We start from the raw sequence: 21,170 nt of genomic DNA, 5'->3' as shown, positions 1-21,170 counted from the left end.
TTCCATCTTGTCATTTACATTCAAATATGAAATCGACCTTACCCTGTCAGAATATAAGAAATTACTTGAACAAATGCCTTAATGATGGTGGATGATGGTAGACAGTACGATCAAGGATAGTGATTTTCTTTTATTTCAGATTATTCAAAAAAAGTACTCCTAGATAAATGCATTAATCTTAAGTAATTACCGATTTGAGTAGTAAATGTTCACTTTTTTTACTTCTAGACTTCATTCTTTCACTAACTGATCAATGTACTAAGAAATAATTACTATTAAAAACACGAAGTTCAGCGAAGGGATCTCTTTTCAACGAATTTATTATCAAGCTATACAACCGTATATATATATGAAAATATATATACGATTGTACAGCTTGATAATAAATTCGTTGAAAAGAGATCCCTTCGCTGAACTTCGTGTTTTTAATTTTAATGTTTAAATGGGAATTATATGCCAAATAATTACTAATTTGTAACTCAGAAGAGGTTTTTTTTGTGGAGATTTAGTATTTTCATAGTTGAAAGGGTGAGTCAATTGAAGCTAGACCACCAGGGAAAACCTAGTAGTAATGGACGGCCGTTTCGTCCTATTGTAGGACTCCTCAGCGGTGCGCATGCACGACCTCGCCTCACGAGATTCAAATCCAGGACCTACCGGCTCAATGGTCTATCGGTTAAGTGCTCTGGCGCGAGACTGGTACGTCCTGGGTTTGAATCTTGTGGTGCGGGATCGTGGATGCGCGCTGCTGAGGAGTACAACAACAGGACGAAACGGTTGTCCAATGCAACCAGGTTTTTCATAGTGGTCTAGCTTCAATTGACTCACGCTTTCAACTGCTTGCTACTTTCAAATATAATATTTCAAGTCATAAAAACTACCACGGTAACATATTAGGTACATTTTCAAATGAACTAAAATAAACGAAAAACTAATTCAGGTAAACTTTTCGTTACTTAGTAATAAATAAACTTGAATAATTTTGGAAAAAAAACGATCCTCTTGTTCATAATAACATACCTAATTTGTTCACGCATTGAAGGACTTGTGTAACGCATATATATGTTATCACACCTTGTATCAATGTTTATATGTTTAAATAAATAAATAAATAAATAAAACGTATAGAAAAGAGTTTAGGTTTATTTCACGCAATTTCTATGTAAATAGAACCAGCATGAAAATTGAGTCAATCTATTTTCATTAATGAATAATATTGTTTCTTTCATTTTTGTTATCAAAACTCTCTATACTTTTCGTTATCTATATACTAGACCCATAGATGACAATCGAATATATATATGCTATCATATGAAATAAGTGTTAATTATAAAATATCTCTCTTTATAGGGAAGAAAATTGTTATTTCCCTTCTGAACATCATTTCCTGGTAAATTAAATAAACTTTTCGTACAACGAACGATGTTTATTTGAAAGTGAGACTTCTCTCCTCTTTTTTGAAAAAAAAAACAACACTAGTGAATACAAATAATTTACAATATAGTAGTGTAGTGAACAGAACACAGATGGGGACCATGAAATATGTCTAAGCACAAATTACAGACTATCTCACTATATTCTGATAACCATACAGTAAACAGTCAATTTGCAAAAGAATAATCGATTGTCCCAATCTTGACTGTCCCTTCTGTAAATATCAGTCCATCTTTTCTGATTTCATTGTTCATGCATTTTCATACCAACTGCGTTTCGTTCCTCTTTTTTTCGTTATCGATCTTCTACTGAAATACATACTATGCATGACAATCACCATATACTACTTATGTGGATATAAGTAACCCACGCCAAAGTAGTATATGATCCATAGTTATGTGTGCAAGTTTAATAATGGAAAGAAGCACAAACATTTTAGTTACATTTCAAGTGTTTTCACACAACTAAAATGTTTTTTTTTATTTATTCTCAACGAACACTTTAGATTAATGGTCCTTAAACCTTTGAAAATTATTTCAAAAATATAAATGTTTTTTTGCTACAAAATAAAAACGTAAATCTAATTGCCTATATTTAATAACTAATATTGATCATAACAAGACTTGATGTTAACACATTAGAACTTACACTTTGTCGTAAGTGTGGATTTATGAGAAATTATGAACTAAAACAAGAAAAACAATGTCAAGTCTGTTGTTATTTCTAGTAGTTTTCTACTGGATGTCATTTCATGACATGAGTTCATGTCGAAGTGAAAAGCCTCCAAAGAACTGATTAGATAAATAATGAAATATTGTTTATTAATAATTGACTTTGAAATTAAGTTTCAAAAGTTGAATTTGAATAAAGTGAATTATCAGTATTTTCGAAGCTAAAAAAGATATCATAATGACATTGGATAATAATCTTTATTTGTTTAGATTAGAATGCAAGTGTAAGATATTCATAATTATCAGAAGGGGGTTTTGTGGAGATTTTAGTAATTCTATATAGTTGAGATTATTATTCGATTGAATATAGACCACTATGGAAAACCTGGAAGCACTGAACGACCGTTTCGTCCTACTATGGGACTCCTCAGCAGTGCGCATCCACGATCCCGCACTCGCGAGATTCGAACCCAGGACCCACCGGTTTCGCGCCAGAGCACTTAACCTACAGACCACTGAGCCGGCATCCAACGGTGTTAGTGTCTAACTTCAACCAATCCACAAAATTGAGCAACCGTCTACCGTTGTCTTCAGTGAATTTCTATCTCACAACAGACCTTAGTGAACTCCACTGGTTACTGCTTCCCATTAGAACTCCAGGAAATACCTCATGGAGTCAGTCACTAGTGAGCATATGATGATTATTATCAGAAGGTGTTTTTCGTGAAGATTTTAGTAATTTTATATAGCTGAGATCATGAGTCAATTAATTTTTAATCCAACGAGCTAATGATAGATTGCCTAATACAATATTTGAATGTTTTGTATCGATTATTAAATACATATTGTTAAGTAATCACAAACTGAGTTCATAAAACCTATCTACTGATATAATGGATTCCTGTTCAATGTTGATTGATGATGGAAACTCTTTTCAAATTGAATTATTGTTGTGAGATATCAACTCACTGAAGAAAATTGGTGAACGGTTGCTCAAATTCGTGGATCAGTTGAAGTTAGACATTAACACCGTTGGATGCCGGCTCAGTGGTTTATCGATTAAGTACAATGGCGTGAGACTGGTAGATCCTGGGTTCGAATCTCGCGAGCGTGGGATCATGGATGCGCACTGCTGAGGAGTCCCATGATAAGACGAGTTGGTCGTCCAGTGCTTCCGGGTTTTCCTTGGTGATATAGCTTCAATTGGCTCACGCTTTCAACTATGAAAATTGAATTATGTTTAAATCTGTACAAAAATTATTTAAGAAATTAATTCTGGAATAATCCATATACAAAACAACTCTAAGTGTACATTTAGAAAATTAACATTGATGATAGATTTCAATGGAGCACTTCAAAAGTATTAATGAAATATGACAAAGTTAATAAGCCACTTTAGGTTAATATTCTAATTTCAACTAGTTAGTTGCTTACAATTGTGAGCTGTTATAATTTCCGTTCATTAGTTTTTTGTGTTTTCAATGTATAAACAAGTGTGTGATTAAATTGAATCACATACTACTTATAACAGAATATGAAGTAGTTCAATGAAAAGGAAACCATATAAAAAGGTTTTTTTACATTATTCAAAAAAATATTATTGAGTGGTTTAAATAATAAAACAAGTGGAAACACAATGAACTATTTTAAACAAATATGAATTATTAAGTTTCACTTGATGTACCCTACAAAGAAGGCTTTATTAAGAATGGCATATTTTCAAATTTAAAGACAATTTAGTGTTTATTTTTTTATAATGTCTCACAATCTAATGCTTATCAAATGGATAAGAAGTTCTATTGATACATCTATTAGCCGACATTTAAAGTTAGCAGTTTTCATCTCACAAGCATTGAATCTAACCATGCTACATATCTTTAAACTATGAATAAAAAAACATCAATGGGAAGATTGAAATAAACAATATCAAATGAATTTAAACTTCACCCCATTGTACAAGCAAGTGGCTATCAGGACTCAGTGGCCGAGTGGATAACGCGATGGCGTTTAGAGCGAAAGGTAATGAGTTTGAGTCCCAGAGTGAACATCAACAGCTGATGAGTCTCAAATAGGACGTAACGCGCGTCCTGGATTCCACTGCTAGCCAATATCCATCTTTACTTACAATGCTTATGAATTAAGGCTATATCGAAGCAATACGCATATTATGCACATATGCCAATTAGATACTGACCAGTTGCAGTCCTAAACATCAATGGGAAGATTCAAACAAACAATACAAAGTGAATATCAATAAATAAGTCAAATTTTTCTATGAATATTTTCCTTAATTAAGTTTGATAAATGTTAATGATGATGTAAAACACTTTAGTAGCCCAAAATACTTTTTAAGTACATGAAAGAAAAGCAACATCAGTATAAGACGTTTTTGTTTATTATTGTCTAAGTTTAGAAATGTGACTCATTGGATGACAATCACCAGTTTAAAAGTTAGGCTCTAGCCACGATAACTGAAGTCTCTGAGTTGGGCTCACGATCTGACATGAATTTACGTTGCTCAGGAGTCCCGCATTATCACGAAACAGCACTAACATGAAATATTTGATAATTGCTTCTTGTTTTCCGAAAATTTTTCATATTGTTCATATTGTAAACCACGAAAGAAAAAATAATGTGTGTTTTTAGATAAATCATATAAATTAGAAACCAGGTGATGTTCTAGTAAACATATTTACTGGTGAATTTTTTTAAACTACCAGTTTATCAGACAAAAAATAACAGTTTTTAATCCTATGGACTGTCATTGATTAGACAATGAGATGAATCAAAGTTTAGATTTATGGGAAACATAAAATATGAGTATTTTTATTGCGTCCAAAGAGTACGAATATGTTTTTTGAGTTCATTTGGACAGTAATTAAAAACCAGGAAGTACTTCAAAGTTATTTCATTCTAATCTGTAATCTGTCAGCAGCGTATATCCACAGTTATATCTTGTGATAAATGATTCTTTACAAATCACCAAATTGGAAAAAAAATTTCTATCGATTGTAGCCTTATTTATTAATTAATTAATTACTTTGTAGAACAACTAAAAAAAATGAAAACTATTCTCAAAACTGAGCACCATTAACTTCCGGGTATTCGATAACTGAAGATAGACTACCAATTAAAGTCATTTGTGTTTCATAAATGTTTTTGTTTTTGGAATTCAGTCAGAATTTACATCTCTCCTTTCGTTTATGCCTTGATTTATACATACAGGTAATAGCTAAGGACAGTGCACCAGAACCATACACATTAACGGGTACAGCTATTGTTGAAATAATGCTTGCTGACGAAAATGATGAAACTCCACAGATAAATGTTATGCTGTTACAGTCGAATTCTCCTCATGATTCTTCACCGTCAAGTTACTATTCATTTCAGTCGAATAAAATTAAACAAAACTCAGATGGTGCGAAACTGTTGCGTGAATTTACAACAACGATAAATGAGAACCCTCAGCCGGAGACAGTAATTGCTTATGTTCAGGTATTTATTATCTTTATTATTCTGTTACGCTCAGTTAAATGATATTTATGATCGATATTACCATTACTTTTTAACACTAGTGGGTTTACTGATCGGTGATTTCAAAGGCGATAAGTTGGATTAACAGACGTTGCAATAAATAATAACTCATTATCATGAATTCCGCAACCCTTTGTCAGTATACCGAACGACTCTGACTGCCAACGAACAAGGTTATATTTTAAGACCCAGAAACTAGGTGAACATGGTTTGATCCTTTTGTACATACCGCTAAATGATTACTTTACTTGGTGTGTTTGTTTTCAGTCTACACGTTATAACCATAGACTTATAATACAATGCTTAGTTTTTACCATATAATTCAGTATCCTTTCTAATCCGGATGAATTTATAACCATGTTAGAACTACACAACCATTTTAAACTCTAGAATACTTCCATGTTTTTGGCTGAGTTTCATTCTCTCTATTGGACCATTCAGCTCAGAAAAAGAAACTCTACCAAAATCATTCATCTGAGTTACGAACCCTCACTTCTATATTTTCGTTCCGATATGTTCAACATTTAATATATTATCTTCAGAATATTTTGAGACTATTGTAATATTGTTTACATTTTATAGTATATTACTGAACATTGCTTTTGAATCGTTATTCTCTTTCAAGCTAGAATGTTTAATTGCCAGTTAGAATGTAGAAGTATAAAGAGAGAGGATAATTTTGGTATTGCTTACTTACTTACTTAGTTATTTACGTCTGTTATCCCCAATGGATCATAGACCGCCGACCAGCATTCTCCAATCCAATTTTGTTCTTGCTTTTAATTAATTCATATATTTTGTAGTGTGAAGGAAATTTTAATTAAGACATAAGTTAGAAATTGAAGCCGAGAGAATGGATGATATTTGAGGAACATAAAATTGTTTGGGAGCAAAATTAATAATATATGAATAAGTCAAACAGAATAGAGAGAGCTAGTTTTGCATAAGATCATACATGTATCAAATATTCATTTCCTTTCAATCTACGTTGCATGTAACAGCAATCAACTATATCCTTAAAACCTTAATCTCAAACAAAATATTGATCTTAACTATAAACCACTAGCTCTACTTCCTTGATCCTTACACTAACCTTAAATCCATGAACCTTAAGCAGAACCAGTATGAGTACTCTTATCATTATAAGGGTAATTTAATTCCATGTATACGAATTCATGTGTCATTGTTTCTTTTTCGGTTATGGACAGAGAAACCTGTAGATAAATTTAATAGATTGTAAATTTCAGAGAATGTTTTCTATAAATTAGTGTTACTTTGATTGTCATCTTCCCATTAGTGATAGTCAAACTCTTTTGATTCTGTGAAATACATACATAATGTTGAGTAAATTTTTGATAATGACAAGATTCATTTTCGTGATTAGTTGTTCATAAATTTTATCCTAATTCTCAGGTATTTGACCCCGATCATCATGGACAAGATCATATTCACTGTCGTCTGGGCCCGACAGATAACTTCACGTTACAGTATGATCCATCTTCATCACCAACATCATTGACATCTGTATCATCAACGTTGACTTCAACAGGGAGCAATTCATTGTTATATCCAACAAAACGCAATCCTTTATATGAGAACTCATTACAACGATCACTGACGAATACTGTACAGAATAAACAAGATTATCGTTTAATAACTGGAACACGGTTAACAGATCTATCATCTCCATATTCATGTTTAGACCGTGAAGTAACTCCAACACAAACAATCACTGTAACATGTACAGATAGTGTAGATAATTCAGCTTATGTAATGATTAATGTACACTTATCTGATTTGAATGATAATCCACCAGAATTTGTAAATAATGGTCACTTTGTATTTCAAATACCTGAAAATCAAGAATTACCTGGTAATAAACCAATTTGGCTTGGACGTACAATTGCAGTAGATAATGACCAAGGTGTAAATTCTTTACTTACTTATCGTTTAGAAAATGATGAACATATAATAAATAGATACGAAAATAAAGAGTATAGTATTACTGATAGTGACAATATCCCACAGATTATTAATAACATTAATCATATGTTTGAATTAAATCCACAAACAGGTGATTTATATGTTAAAACTGTATTTGATCGAGAAACGGCACCAAATGATGGAGTGTATCGATTAAAGGTATTATGTATTGATAATGGTGAACCATCATTAACTGGAACAGCTCAAGTTGAAGTTTTCATTTTAGATGAAAACGACTGGCCTCCACAATTCACACGTGAAGTGTACACATTCAGCGTACCGGAGAATATGAGAATTCATGAAATAGTTGGTGAAGTTGAAGCTATAGATCGTGATGCAGATAGTAAAGGGAAAATAACTTATCAGTTGGTTACACATTCATATCAACCGGTAAATGAAATATCTGACTGGGCATTATCATCTTCAAACCAATATACTTCACGTAGATTACATTCACGAGCACCTGAAAACAAATCAATTGTAAACGATAGAATATCATCAGCAGTAGAAAACACTGAGTCAAATAGTACTTCAAACGGTGAACTGACTAAAGATAAACAATGGAATAAAACAGGTAAACAGTCTCTTGAAATAATGGATGAATTAAAAAAGACAACGGTTTCAAACTTAACAAATGAATTGTCAAGAAATGATATAAAACCAGTTAAACAAATTAATTATTCACATTCGGAAAAATCACTAACTTTATTAAATTATTTTTCAGTTGATCGTTTAACTGGTAAAATACGTCTTATACGTGCATTGGATCGTGAATCAGTAGCATTTTTCACCATAGAAATTGTCGCCATTGATTCTGCTCCAGTTTCACCGATTATATCATTACGTCAGATAAACAGTATGATGTCCACATCAAAGTTAAATAATGGTAATAATAATTTCACATTTAAAAATGCATACAACACACCTGTGCATAAATCGTTATCATCTACTGCTACAGTTGTAATCGCTGTTACCGATATCAATGATAATCCTCCAATATTTCGTCGACCAAATACATCAACTGCTATTCAGCTTAGTTTGCATGAAACACTAGGCAGACAATTGCTTACAATGGAGGCAACTGATGCAGATGAGGGAGAAAATGCTCGAATCACTTATCAAATACGATCAGAAGTCCCTAGACCACCTGGTGGCTCAGGAACTGGACATTTTGCTATTGATGAATCAAGTGGAATGCTATTCATAGCCAGGTATAGTAACGTTTATTGGTTTAGCCTATATTTGAGTTGATCTCATGTCCTATTAGGTTTAAATGATGTCTTGTCAATATCTTAAACTACTTACTGGACAACAGTCAGTCATGAAAGTGAATGTGTTCATATTTCCAACAAGTTTCTCAATTTAAGTACAATGAGAACTAATGTTAATCTTAGAAATGTTAGAAAGGCTCTACAAAAGTGGAGAGTCAACAAATTACAAAAATCACAAACTTTATTATTAGGTTGAACTTTACTGGCAAAAGTGACAAGGTTTTATTAGCTAAATTACGGGTTATAAATTACGGCATTTAGTTGTAAGCACCGCTAAATCATTAATTATTAACGTTAAATACTTAAAACATTAATCGATTGGCTGCTGGATATTATGTAATTTTCATTGTTTGTTTCGGTAATATCTGTCAGGGATACTACTTTACTTTTACTGCTGTAGTATTTATTCTATGGATTTAATAACTGTTATTCTCCATTAACTTAGGTTCAAATGTTGACTTAGAGGAAGACTTAGACACTGGATGATAAAAACACCATCATTATTGATACGGTTCCAGATTGTTAAAATCATAAATTATTTCATGGTTTTTACTTGATAACGAGATGAAGTTTGGTCTAGAATCAACTCAGTAATTCAGGAAACGTTCTTTGTTCCAAATTAGATGTTAACACAGTTGGTGTCAGTTAACTGTTCCATATAAAAATGCCAATAGCATCAGTATGCTTTAATGCTACAAGTTAGCCAGTTTCAACAGGTAATCAAATCGGATAGTGATATAAATGAATAAATCGTAGTTAAAATGAGGAGTAATTGGTAAAAAACTGCTTTTATTTAGAAAAAACTTCATCAGTAAAGGATATAGTAGTTTAAATGACAAGAACACTACATTTAAAGAGTGCGACAACATATAAAAGTGAAGTACTTGATGGTACTAGAAGTACAGTTTGGAAGTAAAAATACTAATATTTAGTAAAAATGATCAGATTGTGTTAATGTGATATATTACTGGAGTCAGTTTCTTGAATAATGGTCACTCGAAGAAGTGGGTATTTAATATATGATTGATATAAACCAGCCTATGCTATTTAAAACACGTAGTCCTTCTGATAAATTTTGATTATAAATTGAGAAGATGAAGGTTATCAGAGTTATGTTATGTATTTACACAATACATTTCGAACAATCTGGTCACACCTATACTTTTCAAGACATTTTATATGAAATATAAAAGGTCAACTAGACAAGTTTAAACGTAAGCAGAATCATAGATAATAATAAAGTACACAAAACAATGTATGAACTACGCTGGATAATTAATCGGTATTACCAAGGTAGGTTAATGATAAGAACAAATTGTTTTTAAACACATATAGAGTGTTTCAGTTTTCGTATAGCCAAGGCTTTATTGAACCTAAGTACATACCCTTGAAAGCCTTTCTACAAAACTACAAACGGTGACGTGATACCAACCATATGAATGACCTCAAACAATTGTTTTCGTAGTCACTTAGGTATGTGTTCAGCCACCTTTACTTGCTGCTCATGATTGCTCCTCCCTATATACTTGTTTTCGCACACACATGCTATTGAAATGTGGTAAATATTAAACTTTTTCAGATGATAAGATCAAAAGTAATCAGTTTTATATTTTCAAATTGATCACTTTTATTCCAAAGACCTCTGAACAATACAACTACGCATCGATTTGTCGTTGAAGCTTGTGACGGTGGAGCTGGTTCATCTAAACGCTGTACATTATCTCCAACTATACGTATAAACGTATTTGATGGTTTAAACGAACCAATATCAAATTCAAATGGTGATCTACTTGTTTATCAAACTGGAACAGCAACGAATAATGATAATTTTCATCAAAATCACAGACAATCAGATTTATCATTTGATTTAGATGAATTAACTGTTGGTTCTGTAATGGCTGTACAAAATGGACGACGAAATGAAATTGTTGTTGTTTGTTTGGTTGTGATATTTAGTATATTATTGATGGCAACAATTTTGTTGGTCATATGTTTAATACATAGACGTGGTTTAAGTGCACGTCAATGGATTGTTAATCGTTCTGAAAATCCAACATCAGATAAACAGGATTGTAAAAAAGATCAAAATACTATAAATAAAGCGGTTAATCGATCGAATATTGACCTATGGATAGAAAACCGTAAGTTGACAATCATTATTAATTTCAAGTAATTTTACTGATGGCATCATTGTTTTTTATACAAAATATAATACTATTGTTATTTCAATTTGGTAATACATTCAACGTAACTATTCGTAGTGAACAAGATTTTTTGGATGGGCAAAGATATCTGTAGGAATCTAATTTCTAACTATTTCTCTTATTAAATACACGGTTAATTGTTACTCTTTTAGTGAGAAATAACTTTTATAGTTGATGCGTTATAACCAAAGCAAATGACTTCAAAAGTAGATAATATTGAGGTAGACTTTATTCCTCTCTAATGTAGTGTTTATGAAAGTGAAACAAAAGAACTCCCAGGTTTCGCCATTTAAATGGTATTGAAGAAAAAAGAAAAATACTCAACGATAATCTAGATATGCTTTGTGATCATGAGTAATCCAATAAAAACCTGAATCTTACTTTCGTGTTACTTATCACTCATCGTCAATGATCTCCTGTAATCATGAGGAAACTGATGCTCCGATATCGAGTCAATGAAACTGGTGATTACATTGAAGCTTGATAGGTAGAAATTAATCAGGACCTGAAGGCCTAGATAGACGTGATAACGGTCACTATTCAATGGTCAAACAGCTGCAACTAATATATCTTAACACCCAAAAGATTACTGATTTTCACATAAATGTATTGAACATACAGTTGATATCTACCTGGTAAAATTAATTAAATATTATTATTTTGAATCCCAATTTCAACTAAAAGAAGTTTTCCATAAGAATATTTCCATGTACAGGTCTGTAGAATCCAAGAAAATACTATTTTATATTTGATTCATCCTAAAATGAAACTTGTTACTGGAAGATAGCTTTAAAAATTTTTATACTGCAACTCACAAACATTATATCAACTGTTTCATTGAAACAATAACTGAAAATTTAATTCGTTTTCGCGTTTTGTAACTTGGCAAGCAGATATTGATGGTGGCTAGCAGTGAAATTCAGGACGCGAGTTTCGTACTATTTGGAACTCGTCTGCTGGATGTACCTGCATTCCAGAGTTGATGTTCACTCTGGAACTTAAACTTAACATTAAATTTGACGAAAATGTGTAAAAAATTACAATTCGAACGTTACTATTACTTTCATCTCTTCTAATTAATACCTAAAATATCAAATTATATAAGTGGAATAGAATATTTGTTGGAATACATTGTACAAACATTAAAGGAAAATGAACCAGAAATCTGAAAATTTCACACTATATACTTTATTTTCAAATCTTGTTGATGAAGACTTGACATTTGAATGGAATTCGCACACACACTATATATATATCATTGATAGGATGCAACTTAACAAGGAAATCATTGTTTAGAAATACCAATGTTAATTCCATTTACCATTTTGCATACAATATTGGTATGTTTTTACAGCTGACTATACTATCATAACAACCATCATTATAAACTGACATACTATTTTGTTAGTTAGTGTATATTAGTAAAAATATAAATATGTTTTAGTATGTTACTTACGTAAATAAACAAGTGTAGTGTAGGCTTAAAATATTAGAACACTTTTACTAGTAGTAATAGTAGTAGTAGTGTGGTGTGGTCTACTTATATCTATATAAGTAGTATATGGTGATGGTCAGACATAGAATGTATTTTGGCAGAAGACCAATAAGGAAAGAACTGAAATGAAGCGCAATCGGTATGAAAATACATGAACAGTGGAATAAGAGAAGAAGAACTGTTATTTACAGAAGGAACAGTGAAGATTGAGACAATTGATTGTTATTTTGCAAATTAACTGTTTGCTGTATAGTTATCAGAATTTTGTGAAATAGTCTGTAATTTGTGCTTAAATACATTCGATTGTCCCCAGTCGTGTTCCTGTTCACAACAGTAGTAGTTGAAAGGAGAAAAATGATGATCCCTATTTTATAAATCCTTTCCCTTTGGAATAGATTCAATATTTATACAGTTTTTATTCAATTCTGAAAATACACATACATGTTTATTTCATTTATTATAATGAATTAATCAACTAGGGGGGGGGGAAACAAAAGTTGTGAAGAAAACTAACAAAATTTTTTAGAAAACATGGTAGTTTTGAATTTTTATTATTTTTATTAAAAATTAATCGATAATTTTTTTGTTTTCAAAATAAATTGAATGTTTCAACAACCAAAAAAAGAAAAAAAAGTCAAGAAAGTTTTTATTCCTTTTTACCCAATGTTAGATCCATACAATGAAATTTCATTGATATCTCTTTGAAAAAGCTTGGACCAGATTTCCAGGAGAAACGTTCGATTTACTTTAAATTTAAATACTGTGAAACTATTCGTTCTAATTTAGACGAAAGTTCTTATAGAAATTTCAATTTGATTTAGAGTTAAAGTTTATCTCTTGTTTACAATAGTAACTAACATCATGATGATACATATGAGTTTCTAAATTTTTTTTCAACTTTCTTAATAAGATAATTTCTACAGTCCTAGAAATTATTCTCAGTCAAATGTATTATATTGATATAGTTGAAAGCTAACGATTTCTCAGTATTATGGAAACTCAAAATAATTTGAATTTCTGTGTACAAAATAACAAGCAATTGTTGTGACTTAATTCAATTGAAATAATGGACAAGTATTTCTCATTACAGACCAGCTCCGCTTATTATTTACTTACTTGCTTACGCCTGTTATTCTCAGTGTAAAAATGGCTGCCTATCAGCATTCTCCAACCCACTCTGTCCTGGGCATTCCTTTCTAGTTCTATCCAGTTGTTGTTCACTATTCTCATATCTGTTTCCATTTTTCGGCATATTGTGTTCTTTGGTTTTCCTCTTTTCCTTTGGCTTTCAGGATTCCATGTGAGGGCTTGCTTTGTGACTCAGTTGGGTGCTTTCCTCAATGTATATTCAATCCACTTCCAGCGCTTCTTCCTGACCTCTTTCTCCTCTGCAATCTTGACAGTAGTGTTTACGCTCACACGACATCAAAATGAATTCACACCGAGTTACCTTTCATTGACTCAGTTGAAATAAAAATGTCTGTTTTTTGACATTAAATCAACAATCAGTTTAGCATAATCATTTTTTAATAGTATCGATAGTTGGCGATTCACTGGATGAATAGTCTTCTAATTGGTATTAGTTTGTAATGAAAATTATTTACAAGTTTTTTAAAGCTTCCAACAAAGTTTCTGAAAGAAATTTAATTTAAAAGTTAGACTTTTCGAATAATTACACTAGTAAGTTCATGAGAAATCATAATCTGTTTTATTACTGGTTGACCCTGCTCATGTAACCTTTTTTCTATGAACGTGCTACTCCCGATACATGTGGATCCACAAACCCGTCGTGCATCGACCTTAAAATTTTCAGTCAATTAGTTGCCATCTAGTGTTTCACAATTCTAACTTCAATTAACTCGGTATATTGATTAACCATCTTTCAATACTATTGGTGGGTGACTTCAACATACCCAAAATAGATAAACACCACTTGCGGCGTGGAGTAGTCGTCTCATAATATTAAAAGTTTGAAAATGGTCTTGATGACAAAACAACATAAGCTTAAGTACCAATAGAAATCAAGAAACATTGGATGGATATTCTGTCCTATTTGTATTCATTTGAAAGCTAAGAGATGTAGAAAGTGTGACTGCTCTCATGTTTTATAGTAAATAAATTGAATTTGGAATAACAAACTTTTAATTTCTTACCTAATGTTCTGAAAATATATAACTTTTACTCTCTGAATTAAATTCCATTTTGTATATAAGATTATGGTTTCAGATTTATTGTGAGAAAAAACACCTGCTAAGTGGCAATTAATTTTCGTTTATTCCCAAACTAATAACAGTCCCTAAAGAGTATGGCCTTTCTCATTTATTATCTAACTAAGTGTAATATAAACCTAACGATTGTTAATCATATTACTAAGGGCATAAAATATAGAACAAAGTTAAGTGCTGGTAGATCCTGGGTTCGAATCTCGCGAGTACGGGATCGTGGATGCGCACTGCTGAGGAGTCCCATAATGGGACGAAACGGCCGTCCAGTGCTTCCAGGTTTTTCTTGGTAGTCTAACTTCAATTGACTCATGATCTCAACTCTATAAAATATGAACTTGTTTTATTTTCCAATTATTCAAATCAAATATGATTAATGAACTTGGAAATCATTAGACTAATTTAATTTTCATTTTTTCTTTATTTAATTAAATTATCCATTAGAATAAAGCTTCTTCATTTATAATTAAATCAAATTTAAAGGCAAAAATACCCAAAATGATCTAATCATATTTATATGGATTCTAATTGTGTATTAATTATCTGGAAGAGATTGAAATTATTCAGTTTTGTTTTGATGATTGTCAATAACAATGAACACGTTTTTAACTGGGTTTTGTCCATTAACAATCAATAAGTAGACTATCTAATGCTATAAGTGAGTATATATATGTCGTTTTTTCATCACCGATCAAACTTTATGGAATTACTACGGTGAGGAATTATGGAGATTATTGTGACCATGATTCAATAAGAAAGAACTGGATAATTTAAAACATTTAGTCCATTTGATAAATTTCGATAATGTAATGAGAAGACGAAGTTTATCAGAATTATGTACTATATTTGCGCAATATATTTCGAACAATCTGATCACACATATACTTGTTAAGACATTCTTATATGAAAATCAAAAGGTCAACTAGATAGGTTAAGGTAAGCCGTGACAAAGAAAGAAAATAAATAAAGTACACAAAAACAATTTGATGACTACTCTGGATAGTAAATCAGCATTACCAGGGTAGGTTAAGGGTAAGAACAAATTATTTTTGAACACATAATGGGGGTTTCAATTTCCGTATAGTCAAGGCTTAGTATACGTCCTAGAAGGTTCTTGTACAACACTACAAACGCTGACTTGATGTCAACCTTATGACCAGTTTCAACCAAATGTTCAGTAATGGAGGAAGATGTTTGTCTATCCTGTGGTCTTATTTGACCGTTGGAATTCATTTAGTTCTGCAGCCATTTAGGTATGTGTTCCGCCACCTTTAATTGCAGATCACGATTGCTCCTCCCTATGTACATGTTTCCGCACATACATGTAAATTGATATACACAATTGAATGTGACACAATCGCATATGTGCTGTTTAGGATTTCGGTGAAACATCGACTTTGTCTTTTCAATGATGACAAGTTGAGCTGCATAAAATGTCCTGTTTATGTCTCAACAAGTATATGTGTGATCAGATTGTTCTAAATGTATTGCGCAAATATATCACATAATTCTGATAAACTTCGTCTTCTCATTGCATTATCGAAACTGGATAATTGTTTGCTCCTAGTATAGATGTCGGTGCAGTAGTCTAAAGGTTTAGTTCTCTCTATGAGACCCATGAGTTGTGTATTCGATTACTGAAGGAATCCTTTATGGAGTTAATTTCTAGTGTTGTAATCATTTTTGAGTTACAGTTGGAAAATGTTGTCATCTGACGTCACCATACGTTAACTTCGATCAAAATAATTCACGTGAATAATTTTTCCATAACTAACGTAATACTCTTATTTCATGGAACAGTGAAAAGAAAGATATTACCAATATAGGTTATACATCTAGAAATGCGAACAATATCCAAAATAAAATTGTTGGAAAGACTGCCTATGCAATTGGCATTGATATGATAAACATCAGAAACCAAACAAGACTGACAGTTATTTTTATCTCGTTTTATTATTCACAAGCCACACCACCATCTTTACGATGATTTGCTTTAAAACAACAAAGTTATTACGTGACTAGCCTTCTTAGAACTGTATACCCGCCAAGTAATAAAACCTGTCATTGTCTACTTACTATCAAATGGACTTTTTACCATCAGATCTAGCGTGATCGGTTTTCTTGTTTTCTTGTTCTGTATAAACCTAGTAGATGGATAGTGATTGAAGTTATTAGTTGGACCAAAATGAATTTAAAAAATATGCTATGCATATCACGAAATATTTTATCTTCACACCATATAATAATTGAAATATTGTTCATGTCTTTCTCTAGAAACATTTCACTTTCTTCTCGTTCTTCATGTGTACAAACAGAAATGGAACCGTGAACATCTCCCCCTGTCTTGTTATCGTAAATCTGAGAAGTAATCTCATAAATACTCTATATAAACGAGTAACGGAAACAAACTTGAAATATTCTATAACCAAACATCACTGTTTCTTCAAATTTCTTTTGTATACTCCACAATACAATCTCTAATTCTTCTGTCTCAAAGTTGAGGTTTATTCAGTACAATGGCAGGTTTATAAGTTTACTGACCTAATACAATGTGTATGGATTCAGACGTTTTTGTTCAATACTAACGATTATCCAGTATCTAGTAAAGACATAAACATTTAAGTCTACTTTCAGTTTGTCTATGAATACATACAGACCTACATATTCTAATCAGAACTTAGATTATCGGTTAACATATAAACGAATGAAAAAGATGTATTAATTTCACTAATTACACCGGTTAAATATAAAGCTATGTTTCTAATCAATTAAAGCATTACTATTATTCCACATGTGTACTAATCATTGAAACATTGCTATCACTGGATGATAAAAGCAAAACTTAAGGAAGCGGGGGTAGTAAGAATTAGATAAAAGATCAATTCGTATCAAGTACAATATACTGACGCCTAATTGTTGTCGCCACTAAAATAGATTGAAAAATGGAAAAGGGATGTATATATATATTCATTTGTAAGTAAGATAATATATTATTACACAAGTTCTTTCCTCATGATTAAGAAGCTTCAAACGAACAGTTTCATATCAGTAGATGCCACTAATATACCATTCATATTATTATTAAATATTCCAATGCTTATTTCACTTAAGCCTTTTTATAGACTAATGTGTTTTTAAAAGTGTGAATTACAATTTTTACTGATAGTAGAGTAATTGATGATCATTATCGGCTAGAATAGATATTATCTTTACAATACTTATTTCACATGTACTCTTAGAATGAGTCACAGTCTATAAACAATGAATGTAACAATGTATACTGTTGCATCAATTTTTGTCGGAATCCTTTTTCTCTTTTAAGTTGAAGGTAATCTCATGTATTTTATTAATTTCACGGGTTTTTTTTTTCTGAATAGATGAAAGTTTCCGGATAAGAATTTCAGGGGTTCAAAAAGATGTATGAATTTAACTAAGGGTCTTGAAAGTAATACAGGTTGATATATAAACGAAATAATTAGGTAAATATGTCTGAGGTATTGATTGTTGATACAAAAAGAATATTGCACAGTTGACATATGTGAACAAAGAAGCTTGACTTGTAAACATATGGTGTAAATGTTATCTTCTTAATCCACATTGAAAGTAAATTTTTTTTTTAAACCTTGGATAACATATTTTCATTATTACTTATCACCAATTCAATGACCAGATTTCAACTTCGAATGGTTATCAATTAGTTAATAATCGTCTCATATTTGAAAATGAGTGAAATGGATCATAGAAATCTGATTCAGTAAACTAAGATAAAGTCTTTGGGGTCGATATGAAGTGTGTGGAATCGTGGGTTGTATGCAGAGGCTTCGAGAGGAAACAAATCTTAAGAATATTGAAATATTTAGTGGATTCATCCAACAATGTCGTTAAATCATTCATAGAATTCTTGGATAAGATTAGGGAGATTCAAATGAACAACAACGAACTGATAATATCCTTCAACGCAATAGCATTTTTCACATCGATCGAACCAAGCTTGGCAAAGGAAACTCTATCTCTGCTCCCCATCAACAACACAAATCTCCCAAAGTAAACAACGCTCACAAGTTAAAGGCTACTAGAACTAATCGATTTATGTTTAACAACATATTTTTGACTCAATAATAAAATCTACGAACAAATGAATGGAACACCAATGGGATCATCAATATCAGGACTGATTACAGAGAGAGTGACGAAGAGATTGGAAGCCTTGATTTCACCTATGATCAAGCCAAAAACGTGGATTCGTTATGTAAACGACACGTTCATCATCATAAAAAGGGATGAGTAGGGAAGCACCTACAATCTGATTAGCAACGTCTTTGATGACATAAAATCCCCAATGGAGAATGAGTCGAACAACTAACTATCATTCTTGGATGTACTGATCACCAGAACCGATATAGGGAAACTGAAGACTCAGGTATATCAAAAGCCAATCCACACAGATCAGATTCTCTACTACGGCATCAACAACTTAAGAACTCACAAAACCAACTGCGTACACACGTGATTCAAGAGTGAGAGGACACAATTGCAGGGCAAAAAATGAAGAAAGGTACCTAATGACTATCCTTCGAAAGAACGACTACACACACAACTTGATAAGAAAATATCAACCCAACTCATCAGCGTGAACAGAGTCAAATACAAAAATCAAAAAATGGACCATCCTACCATATATGAAAGACATCAGAAATTACGAGATTGTTGAAGCCGTTTGGAATAGGAGTAGCACAGAAACCAGCATAATCACTTCAATGAATCTTATGCAAACCAAAGGACGAAATGACGAAGGAAGTAAAACCAAGCATCATCTACAATTTAAACTTCCGATTGCGAAGAAACACTATCAGACAAAGTGAATACCCTCCTCCATCTTCGACTGCATCAACATCAACTAGGGATCAAACGTCATGATATATCTTCGCTTATATCAATCCACGTAGACAATTGTGGACACACGTTTATTTGGAAAAATTATTGAGATCCTGGATGGGGGAAACAGTAAGAACACCAGGGAATTGATAGAAGCTTGGAATTCAGGTCAATCAGCAATCAACATATACATCGAAATCGGTCCAATGTATCAACCAGTCAGAAAACTCATGGACAAGTATAGGACCAAACATCAGATCAAAGGGAGATAAAATCAAAATAAAGAGGCAGATAATTGTAGGTTAAAAGTCAACAATATGCAGTCAAGATCGATATTGATAGTCATATGTAAGGAAATTTGAATACTTCACTTCTACCCAAAGTTAGTGTTGAAGACGCTTTTCAGAAGAATAATGAAAGCTCCATGACCAAACCATTTACTCAGAGAACGAAATTCCACTACAATCATACACGCGAGTTACAAATCTTCCGCACTATCTCAGAATCGTAGGTGTACTTTGGTGTAGAGTGCGATTTCAAGATAAAACAGCTTCTCAGTATTTAATACACTTCTGTAACTTAAGTTAGTCCATGATGGAACTAATTTTATCACCCATCAAAGACATTACAAGATGATTGCACAATATCGAGAATTAATTGAAGCTATACCTGTGTACCACCTAATAATGTTTAGTTGGTCTATAGGATAGACGTTGTTCTGTCCATGCTATCAAATGCTTTCTCGTAGTCAATGAAGTTGATGTAGAGTGATGAATACCACTCAATTGATTGTTCCACACTGATCCGTAGAGTTGCGATTTCGTCTGTGCACGATGGATCCTTACGGAATCCAGCCTGTTGATCTCAAAGTTGGGCGTCTACAGAGTCTCTCATTCTGTTTAACAAGAAACTTCTGACTAATTTACTTAAGAAATTAAAAAAAATAATAAAGGAATGCTTACTCCAGTCATTCACAATTCACTTAAACCAACTGGATCGAATACACCGCGATTCTATAGGTTTTTAGGTAGACAATTTGGTCGTATATAATGGTTTAGCTTCTAAAGAAACATTTAGTTAACTTACGTTTGATCAGTGGTCTATACTAATGTTTTATATCAGGAATATGATCGTTTATTTATACTTGTAAAGAATTATAAATGCTACCATTAATATTAGTAAAATAAGTCATTACCCTGTTTAATCTGAAGGTTTAAATAAAAGAGATCAATTGCCTTTTTTTAGTAGCATCCGAAAAATTTGAATCACTGTAACAAACAGAAGTTAAAAAATCGTGTTGCTAATAGTAAGATTTGAAAAGACGAGTATTTATTGAACAGATCAACTAAGAAAGGCAATTGTAGAGACAAATGAATTTAATGCACTTCAATTCTTCTCACTATCTGTAGACAACAGCCTAAGTTTAAACTGAATAGTAGGATTAAAAACTAAAGTTTGACGTTATTTTAACTGACGAAGTT

At 32.1% G+C, this 21,170-nt stretch overlaps 1 protein-coding gene across 1 annotated transcript in view; it reads left to right on the top strand.

The window, feature by feature from the left end:
• Positions 1-17,183, top strand: part of Smp_167460 (cadherin-related) — a gene marked incomplete at both ends in the record, with an annotated part of 29,266 nt that extends 12,083 nt beyond the window's left edge. The window contains 4 exons of the mRNA XM_018790749.1: positions 5,331-5,600; positions 7,128-8,833; positions 10,532-11,034; positions 17,089-17,183. Coding sequence (XP_018645989.1) covers positions 5,331-5,600; positions 7,128-8,833; positions 10,532-11,034; positions 17,089-17,183 — 2,574 coding nt within the window. The remainder of the gene's footprint in view (positions 1-5,330; positions 5,601-7,127; positions 8,834-10,531; positions 11,035-17,088) is intronic.
• Positions 17,184-21,170: the final 3,987 nt, after the last annotated feature.

The sequence above is a fragment of the Schistosoma mansoni genome (assembly GCF_000237925.1).
Source record: "Schistosoma mansoni, WGS project CABG00000000 data, supercontig 0037, strain Puerto Rico, whole genome shotgun sequence".
Classification (NCBI taxonomy): domain Eukaryota; kingdom Metazoa; phylum Platyhelminthes; class Trematoda; order Strigeidida; family Schistosomatidae; genus Schistosoma; species Schistosoma mansoni.
The sequence above is the reverse complement of the archived record's forward strand: the minus strand, read 5'-3'. Positions and strand labels throughout refer to the sequence as shown.